Raw genomic sequence first — 23,341 nt, forward strand, 5'->3', positions numbered from 1 at the left:
GGAAACCGCTGAGAGGAAGGAGTCACCCCATCATGTGGACAGACCTCCGCTGCCCGCGGTGAGTGACTCAACTCTGACTGCTGACAATGCTGGGGTGACATGGGACCGGGACAAGTTTCAAGGGGACTTAGCCACCGACCCTACCCTGACAAGTTTCTGGGCCCGAGCAGGGCTGACTGGTCCGGGGACCGGCGAAAGGATAGTGCAGGAAAATGGGTTGCTGTACCGAGTGGTGGAGACCGATGCCGAAGGAGGGCCCCAGACCGTGGCTAAACAGCTGATAGTTCCCCAACAATTCCGGACCCAACTGCTACACCTTGCTCACGATATTCCCATGGCTGGGCATCAGGGAAAGCTACGGACCGAAAGGAGGTTGGCCCAGGCCTTCTATTGGCCTGGGATGTCCCAATCGGTAGCTCGCTACTGCCGTACCTGCGATACCTGTCAGCGACATGGAAGAACAGGTGGCCTGCGGGCCCCCCTACAGCCCCTACCCATTATTGAGGAGCCATTCCAATGAGTAGCTATTGACATTCTGAAATTGTGTACAAAACTTTTGTTTAACAAAACCCCATCAAGTGTCCAAAACAAATCCCCACTTGTGTAAACTAAATGTTCAACCAAGTCTCTTTCATTTCTTCTTTCAACGAAAAATCTTTTCTCAACACCCGCAAGTTCTGCTGACAGTATCCCTCAAAAGAAAAAAACTTAACATAGTGTCATACCTTTTTAAAAAATTCAAATACACACGTGCCCCTTCCAGTGCAACATGCAATATTAGTGAACAAACAAAACAAACACACAGGCAAAAGAAAAAAAATATATATATATATAATATCCCCTTAATCAGTGAAACACTCACAAACAGTGTACACTCTAAACTCTGTGTTTAGACAACTCAAAAAATATCACTGCAAATGTGTACCACCACACTAGATATGCATCAGTGATCACTTTATCCTCTACACATCCTCACACCCAAAAAATCTCCAACTCGTGTGTAAATGGATAATTACCCTATATACCAGGAAATAGGGCATAACAAAGATCTGGATTCACTTCTTAGCTGTCAGATTCCATCCAATATTAGGTCCAGTATTAAAGTTTTCCTTCCATTCAGGAGGAGTTCAGAACAGAGATTAGCCAATTCTAGTAATCTGTATGCAGTCTGTGCTCACATAGCAAGGAACAATGAGAAAGAAAGCTGGACTGAAATGAATCAACTGAAAAGTCCCTTGTTGCTTTCCTGTCTGATCTCTTTATCCTGCCCTGATGATGTACTGTTACTGACCCCTACCTACAGACATTGTTGGCTCTTCATCTCTGATATTTTGCTTCAATTCCTGGTACTTCTGGTTCACCGGTAATCTCTGTTCTGAACTCCTCCTGAATGGAAGGAAAACTTTAATACTGGACCTAATATTGGATGGAATCCGACAGCTAAGAAGTGAATCCAGATCTTTGTTATGCCCTATTTCCTGGTATATAGGGTAATTATCCATTTACACACGAGTTGGAGATTTTTTGGGTGTGAGGATGTGTAGAGGATAAAGTGGTTACCGTTTTCACCCGAGTGGGCTTCCCTGCTGAAATCCTGTCAGATCAGGGGGCTCAGTTCATGTCAGGCCTTGTTCAGTCCCTCTGGCAGACCTGTGGAGTGCGGGCCATCCGGGCAAGCCCTTATCACCCCCAGACCAATGGACTTTGTGAACGCTTCAACGGGACCCTGAAGGCCATGCTAAGGGCCTTTGTAGACCTAGAGCCAGACTGGGAAAGATACCTGCCCCACCTCCTCTTTGCCTACCGGGAGGTGCTGCAGGAATCTACCGGATTTTCCCCCTTTGAACTGCTGTATGGGCGGAAAATCCACGGCCCCCTGACCCTACTGAAGGAATACTGGGAGGGTCAACTACCAGATACCGGGGTCCCTGTGGTGCCCTATGTCTTGGAACTGCGTGAAAAGATGGGACAACTAGCCGGCCTAGCAGCTGACCATCTCCAAGCAGCCCAGGTCCGGCAAAAGACATGGTATGATCGCAAGGCACGCACCCGGGAGTTTACTGAAAACCAACAGGTCCTCATGATTGTCCCAAATCCCCAGAACAAATTGCAAACCACATGGGAAGGACCCTTCCGTGTCATTAGGAAAGTGAATGACACTAACTATATTCTTGGACTAGATGATCGGGGGAGACGGCAGAAAACGGTACAATATGATCAAGTAGTACCATGACCGAAACCCCCTTGTTATGGCCGTCTGCCCAATACCCTCTGAGGAGGAGGAAGAGGCCGTACCGGACCTCCTGGAAGCAGCACGCCATCCAACTGATGTGCACCAGGTGCCCCTGAGTCTGCAGCTGAACCCGGGGCAACAGAGGGCCATGAATGCTGTCCTGGGCCAGCGCAGTTCTGCTTTTTCGGCCCGGCCTGGAAAAACTACTATCACCACTCACCATGTGGAGACCCTGGGAACCCGGCCCCTCCAACAAGCCCCATATCGTGTCCCCGAAGCTGTTAAGAACACTATGAGACAGGAACTGAACGAAATGCTGGATCTGGGAATTATTCAGCCCTCCCAGAGCCCCTGGGCCTCTCCTGTTGTTCTTGTCCCCAAGAAAGATGGTAGCATCCGCTTTTGTGTTGACTACCGACGCCTCAATGACCACACGGTTAGTGACGCCTACCCGATGCCCCGTATCGATGACCTACTGGATCGGCTGGCTGGAGCCCGCTATGTCACTACTCTGGACTTGAGCAAGGGCTACTGGCAAATCCCATTATCTTCAGAGGGTCGGGAGCGTTCTGCCTTCATCACCCCCTTCGGCCTGTTCGAGTTTCTCAACATGCCTTTTGGCATGAAGAACGCTCCTGCCACCTTCCAGCGTACGGTGGACCAGCTGCTGCGGGGCTGTCATGACTTTGCCTGCGCCTACCTGGATGACATAGCCATCTTTAGTGAAACATGGGAAGACCACCTCCAGCATGTGGGCTTTGTCCTGGACCGAATTGCAGGGGCCAACCTCACGATTCGACCAGACAAGTGCCAGATGGGGATGGCGGAGGTGCAATATTTAGGACACCGGGTGGGAGGGGGTAAACTGCGCCCAGAACCGGCTAAAATAGAAGCCATTAGGGAATGGCCCACCCCCCAGACCAAGAAACAGGTTATGGCGTTCCTGGGCACTGCTAACTATTACCGCAAATTTGTTCCTTATTTCAGCACGATTGCGAAGCCCCTCACAGATCTCACCAAGAAGACCATGCCCCGGATGGTAACCTGGACCCCGGCATGCCAGAACGCATTTGATCGGCTGAAGGAGGCCCTTTCCCATGACCCCGTCCTAGCAGCGCCCAACTACCAGCGAAGGTTCATCGTGCAGACAGATGCCTCCACTTATGGGCGGGGGGCCGTCCTCAGCCAGGTAAATGAGGAGGGGGAGGAGCACCCTGTGGCCTTCCTTAGCAGGAAACTATTAGACCGGGAGGTGGCCTATGCCACCATAGAGAAGGAGTGCCTGGCCATAGTGTGGGCATTGAAGAAACTTCAACCCTATTTGTATGGCCGGGAGTTCACCATCCTCACGGACCATAACCCCCTCACCTGGCTGAATCGGGTCTCCGGGGATAATGGCCGCCTCTTACGATGGAGCCTGGCCTTACAACCATACAATTTCACCATCCAATACCACAATGCAGATGGGCTGTCCCATCAGCAAGACCCAGTAAATGCAGTCCACAAGTGCCTCTATGGCAACCTGTTGAGGTTCCCCTGGCGGCACTTGTAGAATGGAGGGGGGAGGGGTGTCACGGAGCTGGTCCTTCCTTCCCCATCCTCCAGGTTTGCTGGCTGCCACCCTTCTGTCCCATCCATGCTGGGACTTCTAGTCCTCTTTGTCCCTGACACAGGCAGACCTCAGCAGCCCCTCACCCCCCTGGCTTGCAGCCTGGCCTCCTGCTGGAGGAATCCACAAACAGGCCATCTCCTCCCTTCCCCCTCATGCATGAATTCCTGGGCAGGTCTGGAGACCTGAAAGACAGGGCCCGTCACCATGGTAACCCGATAGGAAGTATCCGGTTACCAGCTCTATACTTAAGGGTGAGCAGGAAAACCCCCATTGTGTTCTCCTGGCCGTGTGTGTGTGAGGGAAGGCTGGCTGAGGGCCAGCTCCTCTCATCCCCCGTCCTCCTCATCTCCTGGACTGTCTGTGCTGCCTGGAATCCCTGCACTGTGGAGTGATCTTCTGCTGTCCCCGTGAACCTGCCTGGATCTATCCCCTGCCTGGACTTAACCCCTTGTTCTCCGTGAACCTGCCTGGATCTATCCCCTGCCTGGACTTAACCCCTTGTTCTCCGTGAACCTGCCTGGACTTCCCTGTCTGGAGCCTCCTGTGTGGACTAACCCTGTGGATTACAATACCCCTGTTGTTCCATATTGCCTTCCAGAGAACTGTACTGTGTTGCTGTGTCTGGTGTGGATCTGTGGACTAAAGGAACTGTTGTCTGTGCCCCAAAAACCTCCCCAATAAAAGCACGTTGGGTTCCGTGCAATCTGTCTCTGTGTGCTCTCTGGTTCTCTTGACAGAGACAAATTCACTGATTAATGTCATTAGGTGTGTCAATGACACGCAAATGTATCACCCAAAAACAGAAGGGTGTCATCGTCATAGAACGCTACTTTCTCCATCTGCTCTCCTCTACAAAAACCATATACCCGGATCCTCTCCAATGGCAGCCACCAGAGGTTCTATCACTATAGCGAATAACAGCGGGGAGAGAGGACAGCCCTGCCGTGTCCCTCTGCCTAGTGTGAAGGAGATGGACAAGGCATTGTTAACCCGAATGGGCACAATAGAATAATTGAATCCACGAAATGAAAGTGTCCCCCAGGGTTAAATTTCACAAGGACTTGCCAAAGGTATCTCCATTCTACACAGCCAAACACCTTAGCAGCATCGGGAGACAAAATCGCCATCACCCATATTATCAGAAGGGATTTGAAGGTTAAGATAAAGCCTATGACTATTGATTGCTGTAGATCTGAATGAAACCCGACTGATCCGGGTGAATAAGTGTAGAGATAACCCTAGTCAGTCTGGTCACCAGTACTTCAGTAATAATTATGAGGTCTGAGGTCAATAGCGATATGGGCTGGTAGGATTCTGCTAAGGTTGGGTCCCTCCCCGGCTTCAAGTACGACTATTATTGCCTCATACATGGGGAGGGATTCTGTTCCAATGCCACCTGGAGTATTTTAAGTAGTTCAGGTAAAAGTATTCCCCCAATTATTTGTAAATTTCCATGGGCAGCCCATCTCCGCCGGGAGCCTTGGAATTGGGGTATGAAGCTCCAGCCATCTGCAAGTCTTCAGGAGTGAGTGGTGCATTAAGCTTTTGCCTTTGTTGAAAAGTAAGTTGAGGAAGTGTTAAAAACTCCCACATACTAGAGTCATCCGAAGACACTTTGGGAGAGTAGAGCGTTTCATGAAAAGATCTAAAGCCTTGTAAGATGGAGGGGGTATCTGTGACCAATTGAGTCGGACAGTTTTGAAGAAGAGATATGAGAAGATGGTTACTGAGCTTTTGCAATGATTGTGAGAATATGACCCGTCTTTTCCGCCTCCTCAAGGTTTGAGAAGAAAAAATGTTTATTTTTAGCATGCTGAAGTTGGACAGTGCGCAGAAACTGTTGTGCCGCAAGCACCCCCTCTCTTGGCCGGCCTCAACCTCCCACTGTCTGGAGTTAGTCTTCATTCTGGAAATGTCTTTGATACACGTGCCTCTAATATATGCTTTCAAAGCATCCCAAACAATCATAGGAATCGTTGAGTGTCTGTAACCAAATAGAAAGCCCTGTAATTGTTTATGCATTAAGTCAGTGAAGAGAGTTATCCAGAATGGGTTGAGCTTCCCCAATGTAAATGTAGAGGACCTTTTCAGGGACAAGGATATACGCATTGGGGAATGATCAGATAGGCTCCTGGCTAAAGAGGTCACCTGAGGTGTATATGGTAGAATCAGATTGGAACCCAATGCCAAATCTATGCAGGATAGCAAGGAGTGGGAGCTTGAGTGACATGAAAATTGAGCATCTAGTGGGTGGAGGGATCGCCATAAGTCCCGGAGTCCAATTTCCTTCATGTGGTGGACAAAAGGAGTGATTTGTCTAGGGCCAAGTGGGGATAATTTTTTTTAAGAGATCTAAGGAAGTATCCAAAACTGTGTTAATGTCCCCCATTACCAATAATGGTGTTTGTGGATGGGTGGCTATAAATTGAAACAGACATCTCACCGTCTCCATATGAAATGGTGGAGGTACATACATATTTGCAAGAACACATAAATGAGAGTCCCAACTGTATAACAGAAATATATAACGACCCAACGGATCTATTTTGGATGAGATAACCATGAAAGGTACTCCTCTGACAACCATGATACTCATGCCCCTAGAGTACTGAGAGTGTGTAGCATGGAACTGAAGGGGGAACTCAGAGCGTTTCAAAAGATGAAGAGTATCCAAAGTCATGTGAGTCTCCTGAAGGCGTACAATGGAAGGGTTTTGATGGCTGAGGAATGTGAAGACAGCCATTCTCTTCTTTGGGTCATGCAGGCCACAGACATTCCAAGAAAGGACAATATCCTTTTGATTACTCATAGTTATGAAGGAGGTTATGAAGACTAGGAGTGTGATTCCTCAGGGGTAGTGTTCCATGTCCCAAGGAAGTGTTTGGTGGGATATAGTCAGCACAATATATACAATTATAGGGAACACCCAGAGACGCTGGATCTCCTCTCACACTCCAGTAGGCGATAATTGGCGTAGGATGTTTTCCAGTCCAGAGACAGCATAGCAAGTGAAAAAAATTGAAAAAATACCAGCTTAGGCCCAAACACGGGCAAACCTAAGTCAACTCAAAAACGCCCCGCAGGGTAACAGAAGGGGAAAGCAAAGGGCCTATATCTGACATTCCAAAGGGTGTAGCCATGAGAGTCATCTGTTATTAAAGCAAAACAGGCAATCTACTCATCCCTGAACTCCGCTTTCATACTAAGGGAGAGACAAGGAGAAATTTGAGCTGGGAACGCCGGGCAATGGATAAGTCATACTGGAGCTGGACATAAGAGCCTTTCATTCCTATCCAGCCAGGTAGATGCTGCTGCAGGGGAGTCATAGAATTGTACGGAGCCATCTGTTATGACTCGTAGCTTCTCAGGATAAAGCATGGAGTAAGACACTTGGATCACACGTAGGCGGCATTTAACATCAGTAGATCTGGCTCACTTACGCTGGATTTCAGCTGAGAAATCTGGAAATATAGATATTTTTGCACCTTGTATTTCCATGGCAGGTGGTTGTCTAGCAAGATGGAGGATGACATCTCTATCCTTGTAATGTAAAAGTTTCAGTAGACAAGGTCTGTCAGGGGCCCCCGGTGGTGGAGGACGGGGTGGGACCCGATAGGCTCTTTCCACTGAGAAAAAAGGTGTTAGGTCATCATTGCCGAATGTATTCAGTAACCAAGTCTCAATAAATCCCACAGGATTCTTTCCCTCAGCTTTCTCAGGCAAGCCTACCAGGCGAAGGTTGCTCCTACGTAGGTGATTCTCCATGTCCTCTGATCTGGCCAGGTGCTCAGATGTTTTCATGGTGTTAGAATGTACATCTTGTTACAATGGAGGGAGTTCATCCTCCAATGTGCTCACCCTGCCTTCAATGGTGGTCGCCCTCTCTCTCATCTTGTGCATATCATGGCGGATAAATAAAATGTCCTCTTTCATGCGTTTATATTCCACAGTAAGCTGTGTGAGCGATGTGCCATGAGTGTGGACTGCTGTTATTTCTTTCAGCGATGGTTCTGGGGGTTCAGGAACCTCTGCATGGCTGTCAGAGTGGGGAATAGGAGAGCAGGTACTCACTGTGCCGGAGGGCGGAGAAGGCTTTGCAGAGGCCTGAGGGAGCTGCCACCCCCTCTATCACTCATCGCCATCTACCCAACACAAGAAGTACTGCACTTCCTTATTTACTTCATGATTTAGTCATGAAGAACAGTGGGGCTGAGCCCCACCAGAGGTCAGAGAGTGAGGAAACAACCAGAACTGTCTTTTATAGGAGGGACAGTGATGAGGGGATTATAGGACGAGGGTCCCCACCCCCTCTATCACTCATCGCCATCTGCCAAACACAAGAAGTACTGCACTTCCTTATTTACTCCATGATTTAGTCATGAAGAACAGCGGGGCTGAGCCCCACCAGAGGTCAGAGAGTTAAGAAACAACCAGAACTGTCTTTTATAGGAGGGACAGTGATGAGGGGATTATAGGACGAGGGTCCCCACCCCCTTTATCACTCATTGCCATCTTCCCAACACAAGAAGTACTGCACTTCCTTATTTACTGCATGATTTAGTCATGAAGAACAGCGGGGCTGAGCCCCACCAGAGGTCAGAGAGGAAGGAAACAACCAGAACTGTCTTTTATAGGAGGGACAGTGATGAGGGGATTATAGGACGAGGGTCCCCACCCCCTCTATTACTCATCGCCATCTTCCCAACACAAGAAGTACTGCACTTCCTTATTTAGTCCATGATTTAGTCATGAAGAACAGCGGGGCTGAGCCCCACCAGAGGTATTGTAGCCCCACCTGGCAAGTATTGTTTTTAATCTTTATCCCTGCTGTGGGCAAGCTGCAGGGCTCTCCTTTCAGGTGCCAGCCTCTGCCACCCCGTGTGTGTGAACCTCTCCTGTACCTACTATGCTTCCCTGACTCTGCTTGCCCATTTGTGGACCCGATTCAGTGGGCCCCGGAGGGTAGAGGGGACGGAGGAGATGTTCACTCCCTTCTTGTCCTGACCCAGAAGTGATGTTATGACAGATTTCCCGACCACCGAGGATGGCAAAGAATGTAATGCGATGCGATGTGCACTACATTACATCCAATGGAGTACAGGGGAGACATTGGGGGTCTTTTAGACCCTGGATGTCTCAATAAAGAGAACCTGTCATCAAAAGTCATCACATAGAGAACTTTGTCCTCTTAAGTAAAATGTTTTTCTTTAATTGTAAAGAATTAAAGTTACACCCAAGTACATAACTCCTCCCCTTGAAAAATTTTAAGGCACCCCCACATATATGCATGGCAAAAGGTATCCAACATGTCAACTTAAGGTTTGACATGTTGGATATCTATTTACTCGCTGCAACCTCGGCTTTTATATTTTTACAAATAAATGGGTCATTTATTGCTTTTTTGTGCCCTGAAATTAACTTAAGTGTATCCTCCTTCGCACTCACACAATACACTCAATCCTCCACCCACATCGATGGGAACACCCTGGACCTCGTCTTCTCCCACCTCTGTACCCTCAACCAGTTCACTAACACCCCCTTCCCTCTCTCCAACCACCACCTCCTCACGTTCTCCGTCTCCCCTTCCCCCAACTCCCCCCCAAAAGCGGCAAACCATCACCAGCCGCAACCTCCGCAACCTGAACCCGGCCCCCTCCACTCGGCTGCAGACCGCCTACATGACAGCATCTTTCCACTGTCATGTCCTGACCTAGCCACCACCACATACAATGACTCACTGTCAGCTGCCCTAGACTCTCTGGCACCCCTAACCACACGCAACATCAAACCTAGACCGCTCCAACCATGGCAGAATGACCGCACTAAATGCCTCAAACGTCACAGTCACGCACTGGAGAGACTATGGCGCAAAACCAGGTCCCCTCATACATTCTCCCTCTACAAATCTGCCTTCCTCACTTACACCTCCTCCCTCCACGCCGCCAAGCAGGCCTACTTCGTAAACCTGATCAACACCCTCTCCACCTGCCCTCGCTGACTCTTCTCCACCTTCAACTCCCTGCTCCCCCCCCCCTCCTCAACTCAGTACCTCACTCACCGCCAACGAGATTGCCACTCATTTCCACAACAAGATTGACGCAATCTGTAAGGACATAGTCAACTCGCAATCTACCTCCCCACCTAGCCTCCCCCCCATCACCCCCTCTTCTCTCCCCTCCCTTGACCTCGCAACCACACTGCCCCCCACCACACCCAAGGCCCCGCTTACCGTAACCCCCCCAGCACTGTACTCCTTCAGCCCTGCTACCACTGAGGAAGTCACCAGGGTCTTCTCAGAAGCCCACCTCACTACCTGCCGCCTGGACCCTATCCCTTCTCAACTCCTCCGATCACCCCCCTCTTCCCTCATCCGCTCCCTCACCCACATCTTCAATCTCTCCCTCTCTACTGGCACATTCCCCTCCCCCCTAAAGCATGCACACATCACCCCCATACTCAAAAAGCCCTCCCTGGACCCCACTGACCCAAACAACCTCAGACCCATCTCCCTGCTGCCACTCACTTCCAAGCTCCTTGAGCGCCTAGTCTACGATCGTCTAAGCGCCCAGCTAACTGACAACAATCTCCTTGATCCACTACAGTCCGGCTTCCGCCCCCTGCACTCCACCGAAACCGCCCTCCTCAAAATCACCAACGACCTACTAACCGCCAAAGCCAACTACTCTGTCCTCCTTCTCCTGGACCTCTCTGCGGCCTTCGACACAGTTGACCACCCCCTCCTCCTTAATAAACTTCTCTCCCTTGGCATCAGAGACACCGCTCTCTCCTGGTTCTCCTCTTACCTATCCCGACGCTCCTTCAGCGTTTCCTACAACGGTGCCACCTCCCCTTCCCTCCCCCTCTCTGTTGGGGTCCCCCAGGGCTCTGTCCTTGGACCCCTTCTCTTCTCCATCTACACCTCCTCCCGCGGCAAACTCATACACTCCCATGACTTCAACTATCACCTCTACGCTGATGACACTCAAATTTACCTATCCACCCCTCACCTCACCCTCACATTCTCCGCCCGCATTACTCACCTCCTAAACGACATCTCAGACTGGATGTCGCTCCATTTCCTTAAGATTAACCTCTCCAAAACCGAGCTTCTCGTCTTTACCCCTGCCTTCACCCCCCCCCCATCCTATCCATCATCACCAACAACACCACCATCAATCCCGCCCCGGCAAGCCAAAGTCCTTGGGGTCATTCTGGATTCAAACCTCTCCTTCCTCCCTCATGTCAAATCACTTACAAACACATGCAGGCTCCACCTCCGCAACATCGCCAAAATACGCTCCTTCCTTACCCCAGACACCACCAAACTACTCGTACACTCCCTGATTGTCTCACGTCTGGACTACTGCAACTCCCTCCTCACGGCCTACCCTAGTGCAGGCTCTCCCCGCTTCAGACCATCCTGAACTCAGCGGCCAGACTCATCCACCTCACCACCCGCTCCACCTCTGCCACCCCCCTCTGCCTATCCCTCCACTGGCTCCACCCCCTCTGCCTCTCCCTCCACTGGCTCCCAATTGCTAACGCATCAAATTCAAACTACTCACCCTGACCTACAAAGCCATTCACAACACTGCCCCTAACTACCTCACCGACCTGATTCCCAAGTACTACCCTACCCTTCGCTCTTCACAGGACCTCCTATCTTGCTCCCTGGTCTCCTCCTCTCACGCACGACTGCAAGACTTCTCCAGGTCCTCCCCCTTCCTCTGGAACTCACTACCCCAATCCATCAGACTGTCACCTTCCCTCCTCTCCTTCAGGCGCTCCCTGAAATCCCACCTCTTCATGGAAGCCTACCCCACCCTCACCTAACTGCCACTCTCCTTCATTCCTCCTACCACTCCATCCCCCACAGCCACTTCCTCCTGTACCACTACCCCCTCCCTCCTAGATTGTAAGCTCCTAAGAGTAGGGCCCTCTAACCCCTTGTGTGCTGTTTGTAGTTGCTGTAATGTTTCATGTATTGTCCCCCCTCTATTGTACAGCGCTGAGCAAACCCTTTGGCGCTATATAAACTCCATATAATAATAATAATTTATTACTGAAATTTGGCATTTCCTAGACTTTGTGATATTTTGTGACATAAAAATTAGAACTGCCGCTATTTTATTCTCTAAAGTCTCTACTTTCAGAAAATTGGTATTTTGGGGGTTTTGTGTCATCTTCAGGATAAAATGATTTTTTAAATGTGCAAAAAAGGCAAAAACAGCTCTGGGAGTGAAAGGGAGAAAAATAAACCGGACACTCCCCTTTCCTGAGGAGCAGCCAATCGGTTCTCATTACACTGCAAGGTCTCTCCCCTCCCTGCTAGTCCCCGAGTGCAGTGCTGGAGACAGGCGGGGGAGGAGGAGATAAACAGAACAATGTTACACATATTACACATTTAAGTTGCTATAAAGCCCCTTTCATTTTTCTAAACCCCCCAACATTCCTAAAAGAGCCTCAGATTTATATACATTTGTTGTAAATAGGAAATAACATCTTATTACCTCCTCTGCTGCCACTTCCACCAACGTCTCTGATATACTTCTTCCCGCCTCACCTCTCATCTGGAACCTCCTGTCTGTCCCTGACATCACTTCCTGTCTGTGCCTGACATCACTTCCTGTCTGTCCCTGACATCACTTCCTGTCTGTCCCTGACATCACTTCCTGTCTGCATTCCATAGAGACTTCCTGTGTGAGTATAGGTGAGATCCCCACCTTGTGGAGTTCAGAGGAACTGCAGCCCCGAGATCCATCCCATAATCCCCCTTCCTGTATAATATGTACCTTACAGGGATACTACGGGAGATGAAACATTACTGAATAAAGGAAGAAGAAATAAATGTAACTCTTATGTAACCAACTGTTCAACAAACATCTCTTATTACATATAGAAAAGTCTTACAAACACAGAACACAAAATACAAATGTATAGCTAATGAGAGCGATCCCGCCAAACCTGATCCTTCTGGGGGGACAATGCAAAAATATATATCAATCCACTCATAATGACATCATCTTCTGGGAGTGTCTGCACATCCATCCATTTCATACACATTTCACTGTCTCAGCAGATCTCCTGCAGCCTATTAGCACCCATTTCCCTTTCTACGTCTCAGCGGATCTCCTGCAGCCTATTAGCTCCCATTTCCCTCTCTATGTCTCAGCAGATCTCCTGCAGCCTATTAGCGCCCATTTCCCTCTCTATGTCTCAGCAGATCTCCTGCAGCCTATTAGCACCCATTTCCCTCTCTATGTCTCGGCGGATCTTCTGCAGCCTATTAGCTCCCATTTCCCACTCTATATCTCAGCGGATCTCCCGCAGCCTATTAGCACCCATTTCCCTTTCTTTGTCTCGGCAGATCTCCTGCAGCCTATTAGCACCTACTTCCATCTCTATGTCTCAGCAGATCTCCTGCAGCCTATTAGCGCCCATTTCCCTCTCTATGTCTCAGCAGATCTCCTGCAGCCTATTAGCGCCCATTTCCCTCTCTATGTCTCAGCGGATCTCCTGCAGCCTATTAACACCCATTTCCCTCTCTACGTCTCAGCGGATCTCCTGCAGCCTATTAGCGCCCATTTCCCTTTCTATGTCTCGGCAGATCTCCTGCAGCCTATTAGCACCCATTTCCCTTTCTACGTCTCAGCGGATCTCCTGCAGCCTATTAGCACCCATTTCCCTTTCTATGTCTCAGCGGATCTTCTGCAGCCTATTAGCACCCATTTGCCTCTCTATGTCTCGGCGGATCTCCTGCAGCCTATTAGCTCCCATTTCCCTCTCTATATCTCAGCGGATCTCCTGCAGCCTATTAGCACCCATTTCCCTCTCTATGTCTCGGCAATTCTCCTGCAGCCTATTAGCACCTATTTCCCTCTCTATGTCTCAGCAGATCTCCGGCAGCCTATTAGCACCCATTTCCCTTTCTATGTCTCGGCGGATCTCCTGCAGCCTATTAGCACCCATTTCCCTCTCCATGTCTCAGCGGATGTCCTGCAGCCTATTAGCACCCATTTCCCTCTCTATGTCTCAGCAGATCTCCGGCAGCCTATTAGCTCCCATTTCCCTCTCTATGTCTCAGCAGATCTCCTGCAGCCTATTAGCACCCATTTCCCTCTCCATGTCTCAGCGGATCTCCTGCAGCCTATTAGCTCCCATTTCCCTCTCTATGTCTCAGCGGATCTCCGGCAGCCTATTAGCACCCATTTCCCTTTCTATGTCTCAGCGGATCTCCTGCAGCCTATTAGCACCCATTTCCCTTTCTATGTCTCAGCAGATCTCCCGCAGACTATTAGCACCCATTTCCCTCTATGTCTCAGCGGATCCCTTGCAGCCTATTAGCACCCATTTCCCTCTCTATATCTCAGCAGATCTCCTGCAGCCTATTAGCTCCCATTTCCCTCTCTATCTCTCAGCGAATCTCCTGAAGCCTATTAGCACCCATTTCCCTCTCTATATCTCAGCAGATCTCCTGCAGCCTATTAGCTCCCATTTCCCTCTCTATCTCTCAGCGAATCTCCTGCAGCCTATTAGCACCCATTTCCCTCTCTACGTCTCAGCGGATCTCCTGCAGCCTATTAGCACCCATTTCCCTCTCTATATCTCAGCGGATCTCCTGCAGCCTATTAGCACCCATTTCCCTTTCTATGTCTCAGCGGATCTCCTGCAGCCTATTAACGCCCATTTCCCTTTCTACGTCTCAGCGGATCTCTTGCAGCCTATTAGCGCCCATTTCCATCTCTACGTCTCAGCAGATCTCCTGCAGCCTATTAGCGCCCATTTCCATCTCTATGTCTCAGCAGATCTCCTGCAGCCTATTAGCACCCATTTCCCTTTCTATGTCTCAGCAGATCTCCTGCAGCCTATTAGCACCCATTTCCCTTTCTATGTCTCAGCGGATCTCCTGCAGCCTATTAGCTCCAATTTCCCTCTCTATATCTCAGCGGATCTCCTGCAGCCTTTTAGCACCCATTTCCCTTTCTATGTCTCAGCGGATCTCCTGCAGCCTATTAGCGCCCACTTCCATCTCTATGTCTCAGCGGATCTCTTGCAGCCTATTAGCTCCCATTTCCCTCTCTATGTCTCAGCGGATCTCCTGCAGCCTATTAGCACCCATTTCCCTCTCTATGTCACACATTACAACAAGCAGTCACAAAGGTAAATGTAAAATAAAAGCAGAGAGGGAGAGAAGGCTGATAAAGCAGCTCATCGATGAGAGGTACATAAGAACATACAATGTCAATACAAAACAGTGACATGGCCATCAATCACAAACGATCGGAGCAGACAGATCGGTGTCATAGGTGTCCCGTGGGTCCTGAACTGCCTCCAGCACAGGGACAGTAGCAGGGTGTAAAGCAGGTAGGTACTCCAACCTTCTCATTTCTGCTCTGACCTTCATCAGTGCCGGTAACATGGGGGACATAGAAGACAGCCAATGCATGGGAATGGTTCTCCTGGCTGCCCTCAGAATGGAGGTGGAAAGTTTTCTTACACATTTAGAGAGACCCGAAAAGGTAGACCCAACAGAAAGTAAATGGGCTCAAAAGGGACAGGAGCCCGCAGAAGTAACCACAATGGGGTAAGGACCTCCTCCAAAAGGGTGCAATGGACCGGCAATCTCAAAAAATGTGGAAAAGAGTGTCAGTTTCCGTCCCACAACACCAGCAAACAGAAGAAACATTCAGGTTACTATCATGGAGAACCTCAGGGGTCCGATACCAAAACATGGGGGTCTTAGAAGGATTTTCTGTACACATTACACACATAGAAGATTTAGAAGAGGCCTCCCAAATCCTACTCCATTGATCCAACCCAATATCACATTGAAGGAAACGGGACCATTTACACATATAAAGGGGAGAACCAATAGAAAAAGGGCATCTACAAGCAATGTATACGTAGCGGAAATGATGTCCCGGTGGTGTGGGCCTTGGATGCAGATATGATCTAAAGGGGTAGGTTGTTCAAGAGTCAGAGAAGAGGCTTTGGAGGCAAAAATGTGTTGTATCTGTAGATAAAATACTGATGGGGTGGAATGCGAGCAGCTTTTTGAATGTCAGGGAAGGATTTAAGGTTGTGAATTACGGGATTGACCAAATGTCACAATTGGAATAGATTAACCTCAGCCCAAGGATGGACTCGACCAATGGCCAGACCATCTGGGAGACTTGGATTAAAAATGATGTTGGTCAAGGGGGAACACTTAGAGCCTAGGATGAATCGAACCCTACACCTCCTCCATATAGACAACGTAAACTGCATGGGTCCTAATATGAGAGGAGAGGTAGTGCGGGCTGTGACAAAATAAGTCCCCCTCATTCCCTCTTTACACCAAGTCACGGCCAGACGTGCACGCCTCAGTTAGCTAGTCGCTGTGGGCGTGTGCATGTGGGTGGGATCTGTGACAGCCTCTGATGACTCCTCTGTCATCCAATAAAGCTGATGGACCTCTGATGTCTTCCTTGTCCTACGATGAAGCTGATGGACCTCTGATGTCTCCCCTGTCCTCCAATAAAGCTGATGGACCTCTGATGTCTTCCTTGTCCTACGATGAAGTTGATGGACCTCTGATAACTCCCCTGTCCTCCAATAAAGCTGATGGACCTCTGATGTCTTCCTTGTCCTACGATGAAGCTGATGGACCTCTGATGACTCCCATGTCCTACGATGAAGCTGATGGACCTCTGATGACTCCCCTGTCCTCCAATAAAGCTGATGGAACTCTGATGTCTCCCTTGTCCTATGATGAAGCTGATGGACCTCTAATGTCTCCCCTGTCCTCTGATTAGGCTGATAGACCACTGATTTCTCCTCTGTCCTCTGATAAAGCTAATGGACCTCTGATGTCTCCCCTGTCGCCAATGAGGCTGATGGACCTCTGATGTCTCCCCTGTCCTCTGATGAAGCTGATAGACCTTTGATTTCTCCTCTGTCCTCTGATGAAGCTGATAGACCTTTGATTTCTCCTCTGTCCTCTGATGAAGCTAATGGACCTCTGATGTCTCCCGTCTCCAATGAGGCTGATGGACCTCTGATGTGTGCCTATCCTCTGATGAAGCTGATGGACCTCTGATGACTCCCCTGTCCTCTGATAAAGCTGATGGACCTCAGATGTCTCCCTTGTTCTACAATGAAGCTGATGGACATTTTGATGTCTCCCCATTCTCAGATGAATCTGATGGACCTCTGATGACTCCCCTGTCATCTGATGAAGCTGATGGACCTCTGACGTCTCCCCATCCTCTGATATCCACCAGTCAATGTTCACTGAAGGAAGGGGGATCCAGGAGTGAACATTCACTGAAGGAAGGGGAGATCCATGAACGAATGCTCACTCCAGGAGGGAGAAATCCAGGAGTGAATGTTCACCATGGGAAGTGGAAATCCAGGAGTAAATGTTCAATGAAAGGAAGGGGGGATCCAGGAGAGAATGTTCACTAATCTCCCACCCCTCTAACTGGCATCACCCCTTGTGTCAATCCTAGGTGTGTTAATGGGCCCATGGCAGGGTTGTGTGGGGGGACCTACCTTTACCAGGGAGTGTGGGGAAAACCCCCATTGCTGGGCTATGCAGGGGGACCTACCATTACTTATGTGTATGGAGGAATCCACCATAACCTGGGTGTGTGCGGGAGGGCTCACCATTACCAGGGTGTGTGCGCGGGGGGGCACCATTGCTTGGGTGTGTGGGGGAACCCCCCATTACAATGGAGTTCAGGGGAGCCAACCATTACTGGGGTATATGGGGGACCCACCATTTGTCAATAAGATAACACCGTGTTATCATTAGTTCATTTTTAAAGTGGAGTTCCCCTTCATCTTCATACTTCTCCTAATGTTGGATGAGGGTCTGGTATGGATATTAAAGGGGAACCCCACACTTATTTAGTTTTGAAGCAGAGTTTTCCTTTATATTGTTAGACCTCACAGTTGAGCTGAACTTTTACTGCCCCCTATATCTGCAGAGGCAGTGGGCAGTGTCTACACATATCCCAGTAGTGATGGTTGTCTTCGCAGTCACAGCAGGAATTATCCCCAAGATGTCACTTTTGATGGGTGTATCTCCTGCTGAATGTGACCCATTGAAGTGAATGAGGCTGTTCTTTGACCCCCCAACAAGTGCAGGCAATGCATGTGACTCACAAACTGCACCAAAAACACAAGGCAAGTGCATTTTTGATGTGGTTTGCCATGTTTTCCATTGATTTCAATGGGAAGGTGCATTTTTGATGTGGTTTGCCATGTTTTCCATTGATTTCAATGGGGAGGTGCATTTTTTGTGTGGCTTTTTTTTACCACACCAAACCTGCACTAAAAATGTGACAAACAGGACTTTGAAAAATGCAGCGGCCCCGCATCGGCTGAGTGTAAAAAGGAATCTGGGAGGGAAATGTAATTTGTTGGCAATTTAAAACTCTTCTCTAGATTTGTAAATGTCAGGGACGTGCGATGATTGACACCCCCTTACCCAGATAATGGGGACTTGTAATCTGACAGATTCACACAGGAATTGTTCATTGCTGAAGGAGCCCCGAGAAACCTTTGGAGGAACCCTGGCTGAGAAAGGCTGGACTAGGCAGTCATATATTTCTGTCCCCCTTGGTGGGAGTGGAGGTGACCCCTCTATCAGTGTAGCGATCCCCCCGAAGGGGGTACTTATGTTCACTCCACCACTCTGCCTCCCAACCCCAAGAACTGTCTCAGCCCCAACTGACACCCCTGACAATAGTGAAGTACAAGGACCAATGAAAAGCACACACGGTATAATAAACACCGAGATCAGCTTTACTGTAAGACCTCTATGGGAAGTAATAAACATGAACAACAGGTATACGTTCGGTGAATCCAGAGAACAGCAAATCCTGAGACCGGAAGCAATATAACTCACTTTTACACTCAGGCTGCTTTCAGGGGATTCCAACCGTGAATAACCCCAAGAGCAGAGGAAACACTTACATGGGACCTCAAAGTGGGTCTAAACCCCTTTACATAAACTCAGCTCTATGATGTCCAAGCAGGAGGAGAGCAGAAGGATGACTCTCTGTGGTGTCAGACTTCTCCCTTCTAACCCCCGACACCACAATAGGCAAACACTGCGCCCAACTGATGCTTCATAGCTACTTTCCAAGGTAGAGCTATTCCCTCCCACACCATGCAATATAGAGGCCTGAATACGCATGCGCGTGCCCGTATGGCACCAGTAACTTCAGTCTCTTGGTAACAGGATGAATGTTGGGGTCTTCAGCGAGACACTTTCATTGGTGCACTTACACTCCTATGGTAAAGTATCATTGTAATCCCGTGGCAGGATTTGTATAGCAAAGCAAACACTGTGTCTGTATAGCAGGACCATCTACACAACCCAGTGCCTGGTGAGTATGGGAGAAGTGTCATGTCTCTGTGTGCCGTGTTCCTGTCATCTGCCAGGGGGCAAAATCCCTCTCATCAGATCCTGGGACTAAGGCCCAAACCATGGTCCTGGAAATGACCGGCTCCTGTGGTCACCTCACGATGAGCCCTTCACACTGTCGGTGTAGGCACTGTACTGTAGGCCACATCTCTCAGGTTGGATGTTCCCTGACTGATGCAGATACCTAAACATGGAGTGAACTGACCCTGAGCACTTCTCTGCCAGGTCCAGACTGTCTCCTGCCACATGCAGACTGCCTCCCCTCAGGAAAAACAAGATGGAGTCCTTCACTCTGCTCTCACTAAGCATGCTGGTCTCTGTAGTTCCATCCCTCATATCAGCCTATCAGGACATTTCTGTTCAGGACTGCATATCCCACAATGCTTTGCAGCTGCACCTCCTGCTTGAGAAAGACCCTGTCATTGGCTCCTTAAATACCTCTTCTGATTGGCTCTCTCTGTATTACAGTCTGAGAGGAGAAGGGAGGGGCTGAAATCCCTGACTGCCTTGTGTGTATCCAGGGCAAGTGTCAGATTTCACAGGAGATGACAGTCAGCAGGTTACAGCAGTCACAGATAGGAGTCATTTCCTCCCTACACAAGGATCTACAGTCCATACACACCCAGCACAAGGCCGGGGTCACACTACCAGATGCTTCTCGGGGCTGCAGTTCCTCTGAGCTCCACAAGGTGGGGATCTCACTTCTACCCACACAGGAAGTCTCTATGGAAGACAGGAAGTGATGTCAGGTACAGGCAGGAAGTGATGTCAGGTACAGGCAGGAAGTGATGTCAGGTACAGGCAGGAAGTTCCGGGTGAGAGCTGAGTTGGGAGGAAGCAGAGAGGAGACGTTGCTGGAAGTGGCAGCAGAGGAGGTAATAAGATGTTATTTCCTATTTACACCCAGTAACCCCAATCATGTCCGTCCTCTTCCTCCATAGTCATGTCCATCCTCTTCCTCCATAGTCACGTCCATCCTCTTCCTCCATAGTCACTGTGACGTCTTTTATCTCCAGCAGATGATGATACACACATATATAGTGTGGGAACCCAGATGAACCCCTTCAGGGGCAGAACATTCCCCCACTTCCGGGGCCGGAACATTCTCCTCATTGTGGAGAGGTGTCACCTTCTCATCAGTCTATACTAATGGATTATACCACTTTTATAAGTGGCGGGGAATGGAGAATCCTATGACATCACACTGACCTCGCAGCTCCTCCCCCAATGTCCTTCCAACCAGAGTCATATAATCCTATGACATCACACTGACCTCACAGCTCCTCCTCCCAATGTCCCTCCATCCAGAGTCAGAGAATCCTATGACATCACACTGACCTCACAGCTCCTCCTCCCAATGTCCCTCCATCTGACATTTTTCTGATGCTCTTAGGATGTGGGGCCCCTTGGTATCCTCACATGTAAAGTGGGACTGTTGGTCCTGCGTTGTATGTAATGACATCAGAATGCTGCAACAAGCCTATACCCTGCGTAGTGTGGGGGTCCTGTGGGGGGGAATTATACCTCAGCCTGAAGTGGGGCTTTAATAAAATGGAGACCTGAATGGAGAGGTGAGGAGGATTCTGGGAATATCATTTGATGTGACTATTTGTGTTCAGATGTAGAGTTTTCCTCCTGTGAAGTCTGGAGATCATATGACATCACATTGCCTCCACCTCCCTCCCTGATAGAAGAGAGAAAGAAGAAGAAGATTCTAGAAGTCACCAGAGAGATCACTGAGCTGCTGACAGGAGAGGTGAGCGGTGCCGGGAATTCTGGGACATTCTCCAGTAACAGACAAGGGATGTGTCTGGATGGTGACTGTATCATTGTGTGTGTCAGGTTCCTATAAGGTGTCAGGGTGTCACTGTCTATTTCTCCATGGAGGAGTGGGAGTATTTAGAAGGACACAAGGATCTCTACAAGGACGTCATGATGGACAATCAGCCGCCCCTCACATCACCGGGTAAGAGGAGACTTTATTGTAAAGGAGAGAGCAGTACGGAGGATCCACCTAGATCCCCCATCATCTGATAAACACATAGAAACAATGGATTCAGTCAGTGTGTGTGTTTCCTACAGATGGATCCAGTCATAGGAACCCACCAGAGAGATGTCCCCGTCCTCTGTATTCCTGGGATTCCACACAGGAAGGTCACACCATCCCTCACCATCATCAGGTAGATGAGGAACAATCACTGATAGTATCATTAGGATCTGTACATTATCTGCATTGTTACCATTGATGTCATTTTTATTATATATTCAGAGTGGAAACCTGAGAGATCCTAAAGTTGAGGTTAAAGAAGAGATAAAAGAGGAGGATGAGGATGGGGGGATGGAGGAGTCAGAGCTTCTAAAAGAACACAAATATCTGTACCAGGACACCATGATGGAGTCATCCAGCTACAGGAACCCACCAGAGAGATGTCCCCGTCCTCTGTATTCCCGGGATTCCACACAGGAAGGTCACACCATCCCTCACCATCATCAGGTAGATGATGACAATTATTGGTAGTTGTGATTTATACACAGCATGTTTGTTACAATGAATGTTTTATTATATCTTTCAGAGTGGAATCCTCGGGGATGATAATATTGATGGTAAAGAAGAGTATAAAGAGGAGGATGAGGAGTATGGAGTGATGGAGGAGTTTTCAGAAGGACACAAGGATATGATGGAGCCACCTAATACCAGGAACCCACCAGATAGATGTCCCCGTCCTCTGTATTCCCGGGATTCCACACAGGAAGGTCACACCATCCCTCACCATTACAAGGTTGGTTGTACGGAACATCTTGAACATGGACTTGAGGAGATAATATGTGGATTTTTCATGTTAGCTTATATTTATATATTATGAGAAATTTCGAATTTTCATGATTTAGGGTGAAGATCCAATCGATATAAAAGTTCAGGTTAAAGCAGAAGAAGAAGAGGCGTATGTGAGGGATGATCAGCAGTCTATGGAGGAGGATGGAATAACGGGGACATTTATAGAGGAGGACACTCCTACAGAGATCAGCACAGGTGGGTCATGAACACTAAATCCATTCCTCCACCCATACTGCTCACTGATTGGTCCAGAGTAGGGCGGGGACTGGGTGATATCAGCCTGTAATCCCCTGGTCACTTTCCTGAGCTGTGTTCCCCGTCCTGTATTCCTGGATTTCTCTCGGATAATCTTCCTTCTCTGTGCTGCAGACACAATTTATGTATCTAGACTGGATTTATGGAGGTTCTGGGGTTCAGCTGGCAGAAAAATGTTTTTCAGCACAGGCAATACTAGACCTAGGCACCTGGGGTGTGTCTTGGGTGTTCTTCCCCATGCCTAGATCTACTAAGATCTCTGACAGAATATTTCTCCCAGGGTTCCTTGCTCTGTGGTCTGCTGGCTGTGGAGGGATATGTCTGTATAGTCTCAGACCCAAGTCACTGAGTGCAGTCTCAGGAGATGGGAGGCAGCGGTGTGGGATCTCTGCAACTTGTCTACAGTAAATATTTAAGCTTCCATTCATTAATGAATACCGATATTATGAGTCCTGACCCTTCCAATGTGTTATTTAAATTGTACATTATGTACTCCTGACCCCTGCACTATATACTCTATATTGTACATGACATACTCCTGACCCCTGCACTATATACTCTATATTGTACATTACATACTCCTGACCCCTGCACTATATACTCTATGTTGTACATTACATACTCCTGACTTCTGCTCTCCCCCTCCCCCCACTGCTATATACAGTGAGGAACAGAAGTATTTGAACCCCCTGTGATTTTGCAAGTTCTCCCACTTAGAAATCATGGAGGGGTCTGACATTCACATTGTAGGTGCATTCCCACTCTGAGAGACAGAATTAAAAAAAAAAAATTTATGAAATCCCATTGTATGATTTGTAAAGAATGTATTTGTCTCGCACGGCTGAACAGAAGTATTTGAACCCCTGAGAAGATCCGTGTTAATATTTGGTACAGAAGCCTTTGTCTGCAATTACAGAGGTCAGACGTTTCCTGTAGTCCCTGACCAGGTTTGCACTGCAACAGGGATTTTGGCCGACTCCTCCACACAGA

The 23,341-nt window shown here is 48.8% G+C and overlaps 2 protein-coding genes across 2 annotated transcripts in view; one reads left to right on the top strand and one right to left on the bottom strand.

The window, feature by feature from the left end:
- Positions 1–23,341, bottom strand: part of LOC149468140 (uncharacterized) — a 212,024-nt gene that overhangs the window by 164,525 nt on the left and 24,158 nt on the right. The gene's annotated exons all lie outside the window — the stretch shown is intronic.
- Positions 15,296–22,409, top strand: LOC149468146 (uncharacterized). Its single transcript, XM_089670654.1, has 6 exons — positions 15,296–15,380; positions 20,880–21,016; positions 21,103–21,226; positions 21,343–21,440; positions 21,834–22,040; positions 22,150–22,409. Exons 1-6 carry the CDS (start codon positions 15,296–15,298, stop codon positions 22,300–22,302), a joined length of 804 nt encoding a protein of 267 aa, XP_089526780.1. The 3' UTR covers positions 22,303–22,409.

The sequence above is a fragment of the Staurois parvus genome, unplaced genomic scaffold, assembly GCF_062004578.1.
Source record: "Staurois parvus isolate SC_StPar_1 unplaced genomic scaffold, SC_StPar_1.0 ptg000092l, whole genome shotgun sequence".
Classification (NCBI taxonomy): Eukaryota; Metazoa; Chordata; class Amphibia; order Anura; family Ranidae; genus Staurois; species Staurois parvus.

Coding starts and splice junctions, on each gene's coding strand:
- LOC149468146 (XM_089670654.1), top strand. CDS start 15,296: ATGGTTCTCCTGGCTGCCCTCAGAATGGAGGTGGAAAGTTTTCTTACA. Junction 15,381..20,879: donor AAAGGTAGACCCAACAGAAA/GTAAATGGGCTC, acceptor ATTTGTGTTCAG/ATGTAGAGTTTTCCTCCTGT. Junction 21,017..21,102: donor CTGAGCTGCTGACAGGAGAG/GTGAGCGGTGCC, acceptor TGTGTGTGTCAG/GTTCCTATAAGGTGTCAGGG.